The 15488-nt window shown below is 33.8% G+C and overlaps 3 protein-coding genes and 1 non-coding gene across 4 annotated transcripts; 1 reads left to right on the top strand and 3 right to left on the bottom strand.

Moving 5' to 3' along the window:
• Positions 1 to 1194: 1194 nt before the first annotated feature.
• On the bottom strand, positions 1195 to 1691 carry F13H10.1 (MADF domain-containing protein). The gene is made up of 3 exons (NM_069649.5): positions 1538 to 1691; positions 1419 to 1492; positions 1195 to 1360 (listed from the first exon to the last, which is right to left on the bottom strand). The coding sequence occupies exons 1-3, from the start codon at positions 1677 to 1679 to the stop codon at positions 1220 to 1222; spliced, it is 357 nt and encodes a 118-aa protein (NP_502050.1). The 5' UTR covers positions 1680 to 1691; the 3' UTR covers positions 1195 to 1219.
• Positions 1692 to 2353: 662 nt separating this feature from the next.
• On the bottom strand, positions 2354 to 4350 carry F13H10.9 (uncharacterized protein). The gene is made up of 6 exons (NM_001083214.3): positions 4128 to 4350; positions 3696 to 3844; positions 3124 to 3259; positions 2972 to 3079; positions 2856 to 2921; positions 2354 to 2567 (listed from the first exon to the last, which is right to left on the bottom strand). The coding sequence occupies exons 1-6, from the start codon at positions 4143 to 4145 to the stop codon at positions 2463 to 2465; spliced, it is 582 nt and encodes a 193-aa protein (NP_001076683.1). The 5' UTR covers positions 4146 to 4350; the 3' UTR covers positions 2354 to 2462.
• Positions 4351 to 11997: 7647 nt separating this feature from the next.
• Positions 11998 to 12095, top strand: mir-232. Its single transcript, NR_002383.2, has one exon. It is a non-coding gene; the product is annotated as a pre-microRNA mir-232 (primary transcript).
• A 3-nt stretch (positions 12096 to 12098) lies between these two features.
• Positions 12099 to 15265, bottom strand: F13H10.5 (glycerophosphocholine cholinephosphodiesterase). Its single transcript, NM_069648.5, has 6 exons — positions 14991 to 15265; positions 14266 to 14551; positions 13987 to 14199; positions 13306 to 13561; positions 13144 to 13258; positions 12099 to 12362 (listed from the first exon to the last, which is right to left on the bottom strand). Exons 1-6 carry the CDS (start codon positions 15223 to 15225, stop codon positions 12127 to 12129), a joined length of 1341 nt encoding a protein of 446 aa, NP_502049.2. The 5' UTR covers positions 15226 to 15265; the 3' UTR covers positions 12099 to 12126.
• Positions 15266 to 15488: the final 223 nt, after the last annotated feature.

Below are 15488 nucleotides of genomic sequence, written 5' to 3'. Positions count from 1 at the left end.
TTTCACACACGAAATGAAACTAATAATCCAAAAAATTAGAAGAGATTTTTGGTGACAAGTACTTGAAATAACAAATGAAAACTGAGTCAACTGCGGTAGACTTTGAAGCGATGCTCGAAAAGCAAATATATTTCAGTGAAAGACAAACACTGGACGCAGACATCGGGGATCATTAGAACAGGTTTTTATGTTGACAATAAATTTTTTTGAGTTTAAATCATTCTTGGGAGCACAATTAAATATTTCAGCACTAATTGTAAGAAAATTAAAATCTAAGGTTGAAAATAAATAATGTTCAAATTTGCATCAAGAGACTCAAATTAATTAAAGCTGAAAATATCTTTTAAAAAACATAAACCAGAAAAGTTGTCTAAATTCTTTCTAACAACACAGAAAACAACATGAATTCAGATAAGTGCAGGTACTCTCACGTCTGGAAGCACAATATGCTACCCACATGACATTGATTAGGAAAACTCTTTTGTTGTCAGCTGAAACATGAAGAAAGTACAGTTTTGTGAACCAAATAGTCACGAAAGTAGAGTCACAATGTTAAACTATGACTTGCTGTGATTTCTTCTTGTGCTCTTTTTCTGATCGTTTAAACCAATAAGTTGAAAAATGCGGAAGTTTTATCTGTGTGATTTTTCATTTTAGAAGGTCGATATCGATACTGGGTATATATTATAAGACGAATAATAGTTCAACATTGCTGAATAGCACATTTGAAAATCAATCATAATTATAAATTTCTGAATGAAAGCTTTGGCAAAATTCCAATTTTTAAAAATGTGTGTTTCTTTAGAATTACAGTCTTTTGTCGCATTATCGATCATCTCCCCGGGCATTTAAAAACATAATCAACATATATTATTAATATTATTTTTAGTGGAACAATTTTTTGACCGATTTCCAAAGTAATGAGTTGCAAATACCCGCGTAAAAACTGTACAAAAATAATCATAAGGAATTTTGGTGAATTTAGCGCTGTTTGGATGGCTTACATTAGCAGGCCGATATAAATTGAGAAAACATTTTTCCAGAAAATCTACTTTCAGAACTTATTAGTTTATTATTTTCTTTCCCCAAAATTAAAAAAAACCTTTTTCCTGGCAATGATTGGATTTGAAAACTCACTTTATCACTACATTTGTAAGTTTCAAAATATCGTTTAGCAATATTAAATATTTAAAAAAAACAAAAAATATTTATTGCAGTTTCAGACGGAAGTTTCTGATGGTTTCGATATCAATAAAAGTTCATCTAATGTTGGTTTCAAGAAAATAGCAAGTGATTCAGCAACAAGAGTATCTGCCGGTGTAAAATCATCTTCTAGGGAAGGAACTTCAATTCGAAATTGCTGAAAATAAACATTTCGTTTGAAATTTATTTCTTGAAATTTAAATTGTTCTGCTCACCTCTAAACTTGCATTTCTATTCATAAATCGATGAAGCCGAATGAGATATTCCCATTGCATTTCAGCTTCCTTTGCTAAAAATCTGTTGGATATTATTTTCATATATGTGCAAAACTCACGAGAAATATCAAAAGTGTGCCCGAAATGAGCCCAAATTTCATTCATATGCTCACGAGATATATCAAATTCTCGATTTTTCCATATTGCTGGAGTAAGACGAATTTGTTCGATAAATTCTTCCAGTCTATTGTGATCCAACATTGCAACTATGAACTATTATTTTTAAAGTATAATTAAATCTTTAAAATGAAGATTTAAGTAAAGAAAAAAGACATGAAAACAAATTAAAAATGTGTGAAAGTGTCTGGAAAGTGGTGGACGCTCAAAGTGAATTCCTCAAGAGTTTTGTCATTCATTTTGGATGAAGAAGGAGTGGAAAAAAGGAGTGTCCTAACACTTCTCAACGACCATGCTTGCGCAAAAAAGTAAAAAAAGTTTTGAAGGCCCAAAAAGCAAACAGACTGGGAAAAGCTTGAACTTCTTGGAGACTCACCGATATGTATTTGTTTGTATTATGTTTGTTCTCACATGATATCGCATTTCGTTTTGCGCTGGGTTTCTACTAAATTGTACGTAAGATGCAAAAGTGTAATTGGAATTACTGTAAGATGAGATGGAAAAATGTCTGGTTTCCAATGACGAGATACTTATATCTTTTCTAATAGTCATGAACATAATTTTTGGGATTTGCCAGATAATTATTGAATGCAATGTGATATTTGAAAATTTCAAAATAATCGTTTGGATATGAAAACTTACAACAACTGACAATTGCCAAAAATTTTCAATCGCCGCCCACACCTGGTTTCACATATTTTATTAAATCAGAGTCTGCCTTTGTGACAATTACTATATATATTTTGAAGCTAAAAATATATTAGGAAATAACTTTATTTTTCAAGAAACAAGAGATCTTCCGTTTTTCCATCATGATATCGATTTCAAAAATGATATAGTTTTAGACATGGTGATAGCTAGTGATAATCATATTTTTTCCAAATTGATCGAACTGCTCAAACCCGGATTCAGATCAACTTCCATCGGGGATATTGTTTTTCGTGAACCATCAATGTTATTGAATACGTTTGTCTGAAAACAATTATTATTTTGCGAAATGTGGTGTTGAAATAATTCCATTATTTGATTTCATAGATTACATTGATTTCAAACTCTACTAAATTTATGTAAGCGCAATACTAACGGAGACTACAAGTTTTTATTATTATTTAGAAATAGTGATTTTCAACTTTCACGAAAAGTGGTTTCTTAAAATTTTTAATTGTTGAATTTGAAATCCAAAAAAAAGCGCAAGACTAAAAGAGACTGAAATACTAATTTTCAAAGCGTGTTAGAGTTCAATATTAATAGATTATGTACCTTTGAGTCATTCCTTTGCAATGAATCATTTGACATTGCTATCTCGGATATGGTGTCCAGCCGTTTCTAAAAATAAAAATCAACAAAACCGTTTAATTTTCAAAAAAGTTTCTTACATTTTTCGCAGCTTCTTCATCTCTAAATCTCTGTGCAATTCCAGTAGCTGCACCGGATCTTGAATTATTATTGGAAGCATTTGACACACCGGTTATTCGTTCTTCATACTGAAATCCATATTTATAATTTTTGTTCTTAATTAATAACTAACCTGTCCAATTGTTTCATGGCTTCTAGATGATTCTTCTCGATGAGATCTCACAGTATCCGTGGATTTTGAAATGTCTTTGATATTTAATCGATTCCCTGGTTTAATGCTTGCTTGAACCACGCCGTTCTTAGCTTGCCTGAAACATGAAAAAAATTGTATCAGTTTTTGAAATGAATATTTGCTTTGTTATAATTTTAGAAAACTAGATCACAATTTCAGTAGCACTCAGACAAACGCTTAGTAGTCTAATTAGATTTCAACCATATTTGTTTAGAAAATCCATATTGCATTATATTTGCTCCATATTAGATTAGAAATCCATGTTAGATTAGATTCCCTCCATATTTCATTAGAAAACAAATCTAATCCAATATGGTCGAAATCTAATCCAATATGGCACGATCTCAGCCATATTTGATTAGATTTCAACCATATTTGATTAGAAAATCCATATTGGATTAGAATAGGAAGCCTATTAATTATGTCCCCATTATATTTGCTCAGTTTCTAATCAAATATGGTTGAAATCTAATTAGACTACTAAGCGTTTGTCTGAGAATCAAAACCCTTACCCCTCCTCAAAATTCTGCAATTGGGTCGCTCGATCGTTCTTCTCCTCATTGGCTCGAACTTGATCTTGACGACATCTGCACATCCAAATACAGATACAACAGATTGAGAGAATCACACAGACGAGAACAATGACCGCTATCGATATTAACTGAAAAGATTGTGTAAGTACAAAGATAAGGACAAAGAGGATATTTTTAACCTAATTGGAAAGCTTATATGTGGGGTATCGCCAGTGCTAAGAAGAGTGAAATTTTTTCAAAAATATACACAGTAATGCTTCAAACTTTTCAAAACTCCAAAAAAAAAACTCGGACTGAAATTTTCAAAAACTATCATGTTCGGTTATGTGGGACTATTGTTAAAGTATATCTGCCATTAACTCTGTTTTGATTTTTAATAAATTGAATAGTCAACCAATCAGTCTCGCTTACCTCTTGCGAAAACTCCATTCAAAACTGAATAGTTCGTCTTGAAAATTAAAAATCTTCAGAACGAAGAAAATGAAAAATATGAAGAGAGTTTGTAGTTGTCGCCGTGTCGTCGTCGTCTTCGGTCACCGGATGAAGGTAGATCATCACCCGGGGATAATGTCGACAAAATAGTGCAAAAGATGGAGAGTCGCAGAGATTTAGAGCTCTGAAGTCAGCGGATTTGTACTGGAGTTTAGATGAAGACATGGATTTTCAAGATATATTGAAAATAGAAGAAAACATAGTGAGGACAGTCAAAAAATCACGTGGGTTGGGAACGGAGTGCTTGGATCTTGGAGATAACTTTTTGAAATCTTTTAGAAAAACCACGTTGTAATGGATGTTTTAGTTGCCAAGTTCGTTAGACATGTTCCAAAATTCAAACAGTGTATTTCCTAACACTACAAGATATCAACTCCAAATATAAAACATCGAAAATGAAATAAACGCAGACCGCAATAGACAAAAGGTCCCATTCCTTTTCTCTATTTTCTCACTCAAAATTGACTTGCAAAAGCACTCACTCAGCCTCTTTTTGTGCTCTTCGTGGTAGAGCCCGAGATTTGGTGAATTTCTATGGAAACGCTGTGACTTGGGAAAAAAAGAAAACATGCACACAAAGTTTTGAGAGCATGAGTTTTCTTTTATTTGTATAGAATAAGCTTTAATTAACCAAAAAGTTTTGAAATGTTATGTATGAATGATAAAGTTTTTGAAGTGAAAAGAGCAGCGGAAAAAATTGAGAAATAAATCTGAAAGATAAGTCTAAAATTAAAAAAAAAACATATTATCATAAAGAATATAAGTTTCTACATCAACTCGGCAAAACGGCCTAACTTCATAGCATACTCTTGCAACTTCTTAACAACAATTAGGCATTTTAGCTTTTAAGCAAACTTCTGCAGCTTTTCAGACGACTTTTGCAGTTTCTTAGCAGATGTAAAGCTAAATTTCGCTCACAATCCCGTTGTTTTTCGCAACTTCCTAACAGCTTTTTACAAAGTTATATAAATGTTTTTATTAAGTTGCAAGAGTTTGCTATGAAGTTGCGACGTTTTGCCAAATAAGTTGTCTTTCTACGAATAAAAGCTAAAACTTTAAAGTAGGTGCAAAATGACCACCGTCTACTTTTTGCCTACATACGTGCCTACTGCTAAAACACACAATATACGTATGATTTTTAATTTGAAATCGCAGCATGTTTATTGAAATGAGGAAACACGCAGATCAACACTGTGCTAACACATAACGAGTAGGCAAAAAGCAGGTAGGCGCTTACACTTGAAACACCTATTATGGAAGTCTTACTATAAACATAAAAACAAACTGGACCGACTCATTATTGGTAACTTCTAACAATATTCAGTTATTATCTCACATATCATCCAGTTAAAACTAGATAGAATCAATCAATTCTCGAATTCTCATAATAAAATCTGTCGTCATCCTAATCTTCAAATTAATCCTAATACCACCAAGTACCTATACTAATCTAAAATACCTTATTCAATTGAAGGTAAAACATAAGTAGGTCAACCCATTGCTCAATTCCTGCTAACTCCTATACCTATTATATCTTCAGCCACAAAAACGACGGAAATCGTTTTCCTGCTGGTGGTCCTGAAGCAATCGAAAACAGGTTTTTCTTTAATGATTTTCGAGACTTTTGAAAAAAAATAGTGAAAAAAAAGAAGAAAAATCGTTGTACATAGTTTAGGAAGAAATTTGGATTTATAACAAAACCGGAAATGAAATTTTTGTTAGGTAGTTCTATAGCTGATAGTGAACAAAACATGAATCAAACCTCCAATTTCTGAAGTGACTGAAATTTCAAACATACGACTAAAATAACTAAAAAATTTTTGCATGCATCTTTTGAAATATAAACAGTTTTCAAAATTATATTGAACGTAGGCACTCGTGTAGGCAGAAGGCACGCTTGCATGCCTTGAAGGCGAGCTTTTCGAAAAAACAAATAGCGCTTTTGAACAAGCTATAATTCTGCTGGAACTCAAAAAAGTATATTTGGAACGGGAATTCAGTTTGATCTTCAAATTTATAATTTAAGTGGAAATATACAGAAACAGAAACTCATACTCTAATGCAAAAATAAATAAATCGAAAGGAACCAGGTGCCCTACTAATCGGGATTGTAGGCCGCTTCGAAGACAGATGTCCATCTACTACCAGCTGTCTTTCGCTCCTCGCTTTCTCACGGTACCGCCTGTCACTCAAATCATCAAAATTTTGTATTTGATACAGAAAGGCATGCCTATCAAAAAATGGGATAAAATTGGAAAACCGCAGGAAAATTGATGATCACTTGTGGCTATTTTTAATACTGTTACGTCGCACAGCTGGAACCTGGACTTTCTGGTTTTTTTGGTTTTTGATTCACATGACTTTTTTTGCAAAATTGTTTTCAGGAGAAAAACTTTTAAAAAACTAGTAACCGATGTTTGGTAATTGTTATTCAAGGTTTCAGAGTGTAACTTGACATTTATTTGTTCAAATTTGCGACCGAGAACACAACAAACTTAAAACAAAAACTTTACGTGAGGACCCTACATCCATTAAGTTTCTGAAGAGATTGTTGTATAGTAATTGAAAAATATTTTGCTACATTTTATCAATATTAAGTTTTTTGATATTTTCAGGTTGAGCCAAGTCAGATCCCATCAGAAAATGTTTGAAAATAATGTTAATCTTGAAAATCGTCCTAAGCTCCGAAAAATGAAATAGGGATATTGAGGTTGAAGAAAACATTTTTAGAAAGCTTGATGGTACCGACTAAACTTTGAATAGTGTAAAATTCAAAAATCAACCAGATTTCTGCTCTTGCAACAACGGAAAGATTTACGAAAAATATTATATATATCAACAACCTGAAACAAAGAAAACCTTTAAAATGGTGACAGAATAATGCAAGGAAGTCAATAAGCTTCAGAGAAATGAGCTCGAAATCTCTGAAACGAAAATTCATTTGTTCCTTCCCACATTTTCAGTTTCCATGGTTTCAGTTGTTCAATATTTCAGCCTTTTCACCGATACCTGCAATTATGATCAATGTGCATTTTGAGTTTTTCGTTTTCTTTTTTCACACATTTAACACACATGTTGAAGAATGAGAATGTGAGAATTAAAAGTTAAAGGGACAGACTAGCGGGCCCTATGGGGCCCGCTAGTAGAGGTGGGGTTGGGGCGAGTCCGCTAGCTGGCGCGGGTTCTCGGCTTCGCCTCGAACGTGCGCTTGGCATTGTTTTTGGTCTCGCACCGCAGGCCTGCGGCCTGCGTTGCTTCCTCTACCAGATTAGGTAGCTGGCGCAGGTTCTCGGCTTCGCCTCGAACCTGTGTGTTTGTTTTTACTGTTTTAAAAATATTTAATGTCTCCCTGCAGTACACAATTTAGATTTAGAGCGCCTGCGGCGCTCTGACCAGGCAGTAAAAGCAGGCTGGCATAGAAGGCCTTCGGCCTGCTCTGCCTGTAATTTAGATTCAGAGCGCCCGCGGCGCTCTGTCCCGGCAGTAAAAGCAGGCTGGCATAGCAGGCCTACGGCCTGCTCTGCCTGTAATTTAGATTCAGAGCGCCTGCGGCGCTCTGACCCGGCAGTTAAAGCCTACTGGCATAGCAGGCCTTCGGCCTGCTCTGCCTATAATTTAGATTAAGAGCGCCTACGGCGCTCTGTCCCCGCGAAGAAAGCAGACCTCAAAATTAAAAAATGTTTTATTTTAAAATTAAAAAGGATTTTTTATTTTAAAATAAAAAAAAAAATTTTAATGTATTTTTATTTGAAAATTAAAATAATAATTTTCAACCCCTCAATTACAATAAATGAACAGTCTCTACATTACCTCCTTTCTTGCAGGAAGAAAGGTGGATAGACTGTTTTACAGCCCATTGGGGACCTCTTACAAAAACAAATGTGGCGATGTCTATTGTTCTTCTATTAAGAGATATGTCGTAAAATATACATATCGGATCCTGTAACAGTAATTAGAGACCATATTACAGCCACCCTATGCATGAGAGGGATGAGGCAAGAGAAAGGGGAGGAAAGAGGGGGGCGGGCGGGCATTGCTGAAACTTGAAAGCGCCGTAACTCAGCTCATAATAGGAATTGGAAAAAGAAAAGTATATACTTGAAATCAGCGTTAAAAGTAGAATATTATAGCATTTGAAAATTTAAAAATTGGTCAAGAATGAACTTTTGAGCTTTCTGAGCAAGGCTTGAAGCCTACAACTTCAGGAACGCGGCTCGAGGAACTCAAGACTAAAATTTTTTGGTTTGTCTCGCTTCTCATAGCAAAAAAATAAGATTTAGGACATAACATTCACATTTCAGTGAAAAACTGGTCCAGGAAAAGAGGGAAACTGAAATTTCGTGGTCAAAAATTAAATAAACTAAAATCGTGGAAAATGGTCGTAGAGAGCTGTCTTTCAGCTTGCATTTGGTATTTATGTACTAATTACGAATTTAACATAAAATCCCATTCGGTAGTGGAAAATTTTTTATTTTTCCAGCAAAAACGTCATTATTTTGAGAAAATCATGAAATTTGCGATTTCTGAAGTTATTTTTGACTTTTTTGTAAAAAAAAGTATATTTTTGAAGAGTGAATTTCCTGAAAAATACGTTTTTCGAAAAATTTACCCCAAAAAGTGCCAAACTGACCGACTTATAGGCGAAAGAATCTCAAAAATCACTAATTTGCACACCAAAAACAAAAGGCGGAATGCGCACAGTTTCATTGAAAAATCGTCAATTTATGCTTTTTTCGTAACTTTCCGGTTGGATAATGAGAAAACTATTTAGAAAAACGGAATCTACGTTAAAATTTACATTTGATAATGTAAAATAAAACACAAATACGAACGTTAAACATGTTTTCAACGCAATTTTCGAAATTCTGGGATTTTTTGAGTTCGATTTTCAAATCATCATAACTCAGTTCAAAATTGATGAAATTGCAAAAACTAAACATTTTTAACAATCCCAGATATACAGTTACCTTATCTCAAACATTTTATACTATGACCTCTAAACGTGTGCAAAAAAAGCAACACGACACGCGAAAAAAGTGATTTTTTCGTGTTTCATCAAAAATTTCTCTTAAAAGATAGAATCAAATCAAATAACCATTTAGATAGACAGATAGAAAAAGCGATTCTCTATTTCCTACAAAAAAGAAAATTGAAAAATGTGCAGGTACAGCAAAGTTAGACACGAAAGTGCACACCAAACTTTTTTAATTTTTTGTGACACTTTTTGCGCAAAAAGTGACGACCCTTGCACATTCCATATTTAACATAGGAAGAAGGCAGATGTTTATATGAAAGTATTAAAAATAGTATAAAGGCGAATTGGATAAAAACTCAAAAACCAAGTCGTAAATCATAAAATGACAATTCATATTGCCAATAACAGATAATTTTCTAATCTCGGAGAAGCCTCATTTGTTTCGTCATTATAGTTGTTCCCATTCTTGAGCTTCTTCGTTGATTTTTCGTTTTCTTTTAACATAATTTTTATATTTTTTTTAATTGAAATTTCTTGGCCAATTTTTTTAGTTTCAGTCTTGTTTGTCTGAAATTGAACTCATTTTACTTATTTTTGAAATCACCGTTTCTGAGAGTTAGCTTATATTCTCTATTAGTGTTGCACCCTATTGCTCCACTTTAATGCTATCTCGGTTAATTTTGAATATAAAAATAGACAATTGATTACGTTGAAATGAGGTACATAATAGGTGAAGAACTCTCGCCACGGTCTTAGAAGAAGTGGTACCTTGAAATCGCAAATTTTAGAAATTTGATTATCTGAATCTAAAGTTCATACAATTTTACATCATAACGTACATAGAGATACACATGATTTATCTTACAACGTTTAGCACATAGTTTCATGCTAGCACAAAAGCACAATACTAAAAATTGTAGACACTTGTTAAAGTTAGTCTATAACACAAAAATAGTTCAACTTTTGAAAAATTCTCGTGAGTTTTATCTTTCGTTAGTGGATTTATCAGGGTTTAATTCAAGAAATTCTATAGATTATTTTCTTTGGAAAATCACTTGTCCGATATCAAACAGGTCAGCATAGAACACGAGCATTTTCTTGAGATTTTTGTTTTGAGGTTATTCAATTTTCTATTGCAGTCACAGTTTTCCAACAAAGTTTTTGATATCTTCCCTTCATATTTCCATTTTTTATAACTCTCCTACTATACTAATTTGTGAGCTCGCTTCCATCGACAACGACACCTTGAGACTTTACCCGAGGGATTTCTTCTCGTAGCAGTCCGTTTCTATTGACAACCATCACTTCTTCGTTCAATAATAATAGTTAGACACAATATAAAGTCGAGAGACAGAGACAATCAATTTTCTCCATAACCTCTATTTACGAAATGTTATCTCCTCTTGTTTCCCTTCAACTCATATGTATATGCACCTCCTCTTCGCTTCAAGCAGGTGATTACTTTCGGAACCATGGAGATGTGCTCGGCGAGCAGTGTATGTGTGTTTGCTCCCGAGATAGCCATACAAAGCCCCACACTCCTCGCTTGTCGAAATATTTTCAGTCTATCTATTGACGTCACTATCGGATTTCCGTCACGGTTTTTTGTCGGTATTTTAGGAGAAAAAGCGGATCAAAATCATGAGGAAGTCCATAACTTTGATTAGAGTCGAAAGATAAGCCACGTACATTCACGTAAGCATTCTTTGTGAAAGAAACTTATCTCGGTATTTGACATAAATAAATCCGAGATTTATTCAAAAATTGTGGAAAGATGTTTAAATTTTCCACACGGTATACGGTAGAGCTTATAAAAAAAGTGACGCACGAAATGTTTGAAATTTTTCTACAAATGTGTTGAATTGATCCCTGGTGAAGCCTTACAACACATTTTACAACTAGCAAGCATGCTCAAAGTTGTATAACGAAAAATTTATTTACTAAAATTTTTCCATGTGATATGAAAATGCACATGTCTTTTGACATTTCTAAGCTTTCCCAAGACTTTTAAGGTTTTTATAAAATGTTTTGAAACGCAATTTCCAATTATTTTCTATGTTGATTTATCGTATAGATTCAAGAGTTATCAATTTCTGGAAAAAAGCATGCATGTTATTGCAGGCGTAAGATACAAATTCTGAAATCAAATATAAAATCCACCTATGGGAAAAATGTGAGATTTCAGCTGAAAATAAGCCTTTTTCCAAAACGTGGAACCACCATAACTTTTTTTGAGAAATTTTCAGAGCAGCTCATCGAAAATTCGGTAGTTTTAGGCCATTTTGAGCTTAAAAAGGCAACATCTCCAATTTCTCCACTTTTAATTAACTTTTCATACCTTCTCAGTCAGTCTCAACTTCCAAATATCTCTTCTAAAATTCAAAACTCAGTCCAATATCAGTTCATTAGTACGACGTTCTCATTGCACCACCGAGAGCCCCAGAAACTCCGCCCATAATTTTATAATAATCCACTCATTCTCGAGATATCTCTCCCACTTTCATACACTACTTCTACTTTTTGTGCACAAGATTATTATCAAGTACATGTGTATTGTCAAAAATAGGTAGGCAGGCCAAGTTGAGTAGACGGCAGAGGCTAGGCACCGCGTTGTACACTAAACACTTTATAAAATTTCCATAAATTTGTATGATCGTCCGAGTTGGGACCTAGAGATTATGCAAATAACCCCTCTTTATGTACGTACTGTAAAACAAACTCCGCCCATTTAGGATAAACTATAAATAGGCAGAGAGCAATGAGATAGTCACAGTCTTCTATGTATTCGATTGATTCCAGGCAAGTTTGAAAAATAAGTTCAATTTTTGGATCCCTGCAGTTTCGATGATTTTATCCTTAATTCTGAAGATGTGATAAATGCATCTTAACTGCGGTGATCTAGATCATGAACACTTTTTTAAAATTTATTTTATGTTTTACAATCTAATAAACGGATCTAACAACAGAAAACAGAATAACAAGAATTACAGAAAAAACAGTTGATATTAATGAAATGGGATTTCGAATAGATACCCGAGCATCTGAAGTGAGTACGTCATCGATTCGAAGTATCCGACCCGGTGTATGATTACATGATTCTTCAATTGATAACAGTGAACACATTAGAGAATACACATCAAACAATTGTATTGGTCCTTTTCGGAAGCCGACGCGGAACGCTAAAAAAGAAATTATTGACATGGCGCACAGAGATAAAAATTACTTCACTGATCCGGATCGGATCAGATTATTTTTGAATTTTCGGACAACTAGGGCTTAGGTTTGCCACAAAACGGCATAGACCTTACTTCAAGTTACGCCTGCCATAACACGCATGCTTTTTGTGTCCTAGTGGAGTATTTTTCTTCAGTAAGTAAACAAATACAACTCAAACATCGGAATACATTTCTGAACTGGAAACAAATTTCATTTAAAATTTTTTTTTTTTTTTCATTTTAATTGTACTTTTCCAAATTTTTACTAGACTGTTTGAACAAAAATCATTTTAAAAATGCCTTTAAAAGATGGAGTAGCGAGAATATTTAATTGTACTAAAATGACCATCTGTATTAATGCCACACTAGATGACTCTTATTTAAACAGGCTGTTGTCAAATTTTCGAAAAATTATCAAATTTCTTGTCAAATTTTCGAAAAATTCGGATTTTTTTGAGGAATACAATTTTCAATTTTTATTAGTGTTTTTTGGTCACATTAGCACCACTGAACTGTTCTTTTAAATACCATTTCTAAATTTCTAATCTCCTGGTGCATCTTGAATAAGGTTGATAAGCTGTTGATTAACCTCAAATCTCATGCTGACTTTGAAAAACCCAAAAACAACTACGTAACAGGGCGTGGCTTCGATTTATAAGAAACTACGTAACAGATATAATCCAAATTTAAAACTACTGTAGTTAAGTCTAAACACAAGTGTAATTCTAGTTTACTCATAACTGACCTGGTCCATAACCTAAAAAGACTCCCAATACATCAGGCAATTCATTGTTATACCCATCAATTGCAGCAGTTATTTCTTGCAGTTTTGGTTTTGGAAATTGTTTTTTCTCGTCTTTCTGAAAAGGAATACATCGTACAGTGATTTGATCAGTAAGTTACTTACAGTAACCACCGCATATCCAGGATCAGCAAGAAGAACAAGATCAGCTACAATATCGCTTTTCTTGAAATGATAATGATCTGGTAAGTTCCCAGATTTTGGTGTTGTGTAATAAACATGAACATTTGGAATTGGATTATGATCATGAAGTTGACTGTAGACTTGGTGAGTTTTTCCTTTTTTCACTTGTAATTGTTTGATTGCACCACTTCCCACAGTTGTTTCGATTAGTTCCATTGGCACATACTCATCCATTACTCTGTAACTGTTGGATATAGAAATTTGGTGGTTTGGAAGTCAACTTATCATTTCAGTCAGGCAATTGGAAAACTAAAAATTTTGTAGCATAGAGCAAACTGACATATTGCCTAAGCATAGACTAAGTATAGACTATTACCGTTTCTTAACTTTTGACTCATAGAGTCTTACTAGGGAATGGTCCACCCAGAAAATCAAAAAAAAAGTATATTCGATAGATAAAATATTTTTATTCACGATTTCAAAACTTTAGCCTGACTATAAATTGAAATCAAATATAATAATTGTTCATATTTATGCGCATCACTTAGATTACTTACCTGTTCCGTTCAAAGTTTTTAATGGTTTGTGTTACTTATTGCAGTACACAATGCATTAATATTTTGAAAACTACTCTAAAAAATTGACAATTTTTAAATATATCACCTAATATTCTTCCGTGGAACATCAATAAATCCGTGTGTCGATACAACAATCACATTCAAATCGACACGCTCTCGTGCTTGTGCCGTCAATCGTTCCAGGCTTTGAGCAAAGCGAAGAACCTCTTTCGAATGTTTTTCATTTGTGTGATGAACACCTTTTCGGCGAATTTCTTCTCCAATCCATGGATGGTAGATGAGAGTTAGATCGTGTTCTCTGAAAATAGAGCATTTGTGAAACAATTGTTCTTAAAAGATAATTGTGGAGTCTTCGACAACCGACCTAGTCGCCTGAATAACTCGTTTTGCTTGTGACTCGTCTGCAAATGTTTTTCCATCAGTTCTTGGTGGAACGCATATTTGTGGTGCCACGTCCCAATCCACGTCACATTCCGGAAAGAAGAACATTGCAACGGATGCAGATGACCGAAGGGCAGATATATAAATTGGATCAATTGACCACCAATCTCTCGAAAAATCCGAATCAGCAGTGAAGTTTTGAAATTTCAGATTGTCTTTCCAATTATTAATATAATCTCCAATGATTCCATGTCGTCGTGGAAGGGTTCCTAGAAATTTAAATAATTGTATGAAGTTATAGAATCGGATACGTTTTATTTTAACTAGATAGTCCATAGTTCTAAAATCGGAAATTTACCTATAATTCTTTCCGTTTTTTTGCAGATTTAAATTCAGTTTTGCCTTGCTCCATTTAAAATAACTGGCGAAGCCCAGTTCTAATTTATTGTAATTCAAAATTTTTCGGATGGGTTTCGACGCGATAAAACTTTATGGCAGGACTGGGGTATTTTGCGGCTGCCGTTTTCCTATTACTGTTATTAAAATAATCTAGTACTGAAAATGTCGAAATATTTCTTTAAAAAATCGGTTTATTAAAAACTTTCAAGTGCCATAAACATATTCCTGGAAGCGTGATCCAACCAAATCAATTCGTGCGGTAGATTATTAGATTTTCAATTTCTGTACAAATAAAAGAAAAAAACAAACCGGTTAACAAAGAATGCCTATTGGATATCGAAAAAGTTGGAAAAACCGGGAACACTTTTGTCGACCAAACTCCTTCTTCTTCAAAAGTCCGAAAAACTGATAAGTGGGAAAATTTATAAAATGTGTTTGCAGCTAGTCCATCAATCACCACTACAGCTAATTTTTGAGAGTTCACAGTTGAAGAAAATAAGAATAAAAGGAGAAAAATGAGACAACTCGGAGACTTTAGTGTCATTTTATTTGATTTTCACATTCTTTTGAACTTCGAATTTGATCTGAAAGTTGATACAATTTTGATTTAGCTAAACAGTGTGAAGATGGAAGAAGTGAAAATATGAAAGGAAACGCTTGAAAGTGTAAGTGGACTTTCAAGAAAGTAGTAGGAAGAAGATTAATTAAAAGATACTTTCGGCATATGAGCATAATAAGAAATTGCACGGGAGGTCAAATGGGTAAGAGGGAGAAGAAGATACAGAGAATATGAAATTAGCATGTTGA

The sequence above is a fragment of the Caenorhabditis elegans genome, chromosome IV (genome assembly GCF_000002985.6).
Source record: "Caenorhabditis elegans chromosome IV".
In the NCBI taxonomy this organism is placed as follows: Eukaryota; Metazoa; Nematoda; class Chromadorea; order Rhabditida; family Rhabditidae; genus Caenorhabditis; species Caenorhabditis elegans.
Note: the sequence above shows the minus strand (reverse complement) of the source record. Positions and strands in the feature narration are given on the sequence as shown.

Excerpts from the sequence above, each read along its gene's own strand:
- F13H10.5 (NM_069648.5), bottom strand. The coding sequence starts at position 15,225 with ATGACACTAAAGTCTCCGAGTTGTCTCATTTTTCTCCTTTTATTCTTA. Across the intron at positions 13,562-13,986 it reads GTTCCACGGAAGAATATTAG|AGTAATGGATGAGTATGTGC; the intron begins GTGATATATTTA and ends CAACAGTTACAG. Across the intron at positions 13,259-13,305 it reads CTGGATATGCGGTGGTTACT|AAAGACGAGAAAAAACAATT; the intron begins GTAAGTAACTTA and ends ATTCCTTTTCAG.
- F13H10.9 (NM_001083214.3), bottom strand. Across the intron at positions 3,260-3,695 it reads TTGCAGAATTTTGAGGAGGG|GCAAGCTAAGAACGGCGTGG; the intron begins GTAAGGGTTTTG and ends TTCATGTTTCAG. Across the intron at positions 3,080-3,123 it reads GCCATGAAACAATTGGACAG|TATGAAGAACGAATAACCGG; the intron begins GTTAGTTATTAA and ends TATGGATTTCAG.
- F13H10.1 (NM_069649.5), bottom strand. The coding sequence starts at position 1,679 with ATGTTGGATCACAATAGACTGGAAGAATTTATCGAACAAATTCGTCTT. Across the intron at positions 1,493-1,537 it reads GCACACTTTTGATATTTCTC|CAAAGGAAGCTGAAATGCAA; the intron begins GTGAGTTTTGCA and ends ACAGATTTTTAG. Across the intron at positions 1,361-1,418 it reads ATAGAAATGCAAGTTTAGAG|CAATTTCGAATTGAAGTTCC; the intron begins GTGAGCAGAACA and ends GTTTATTTTCAG.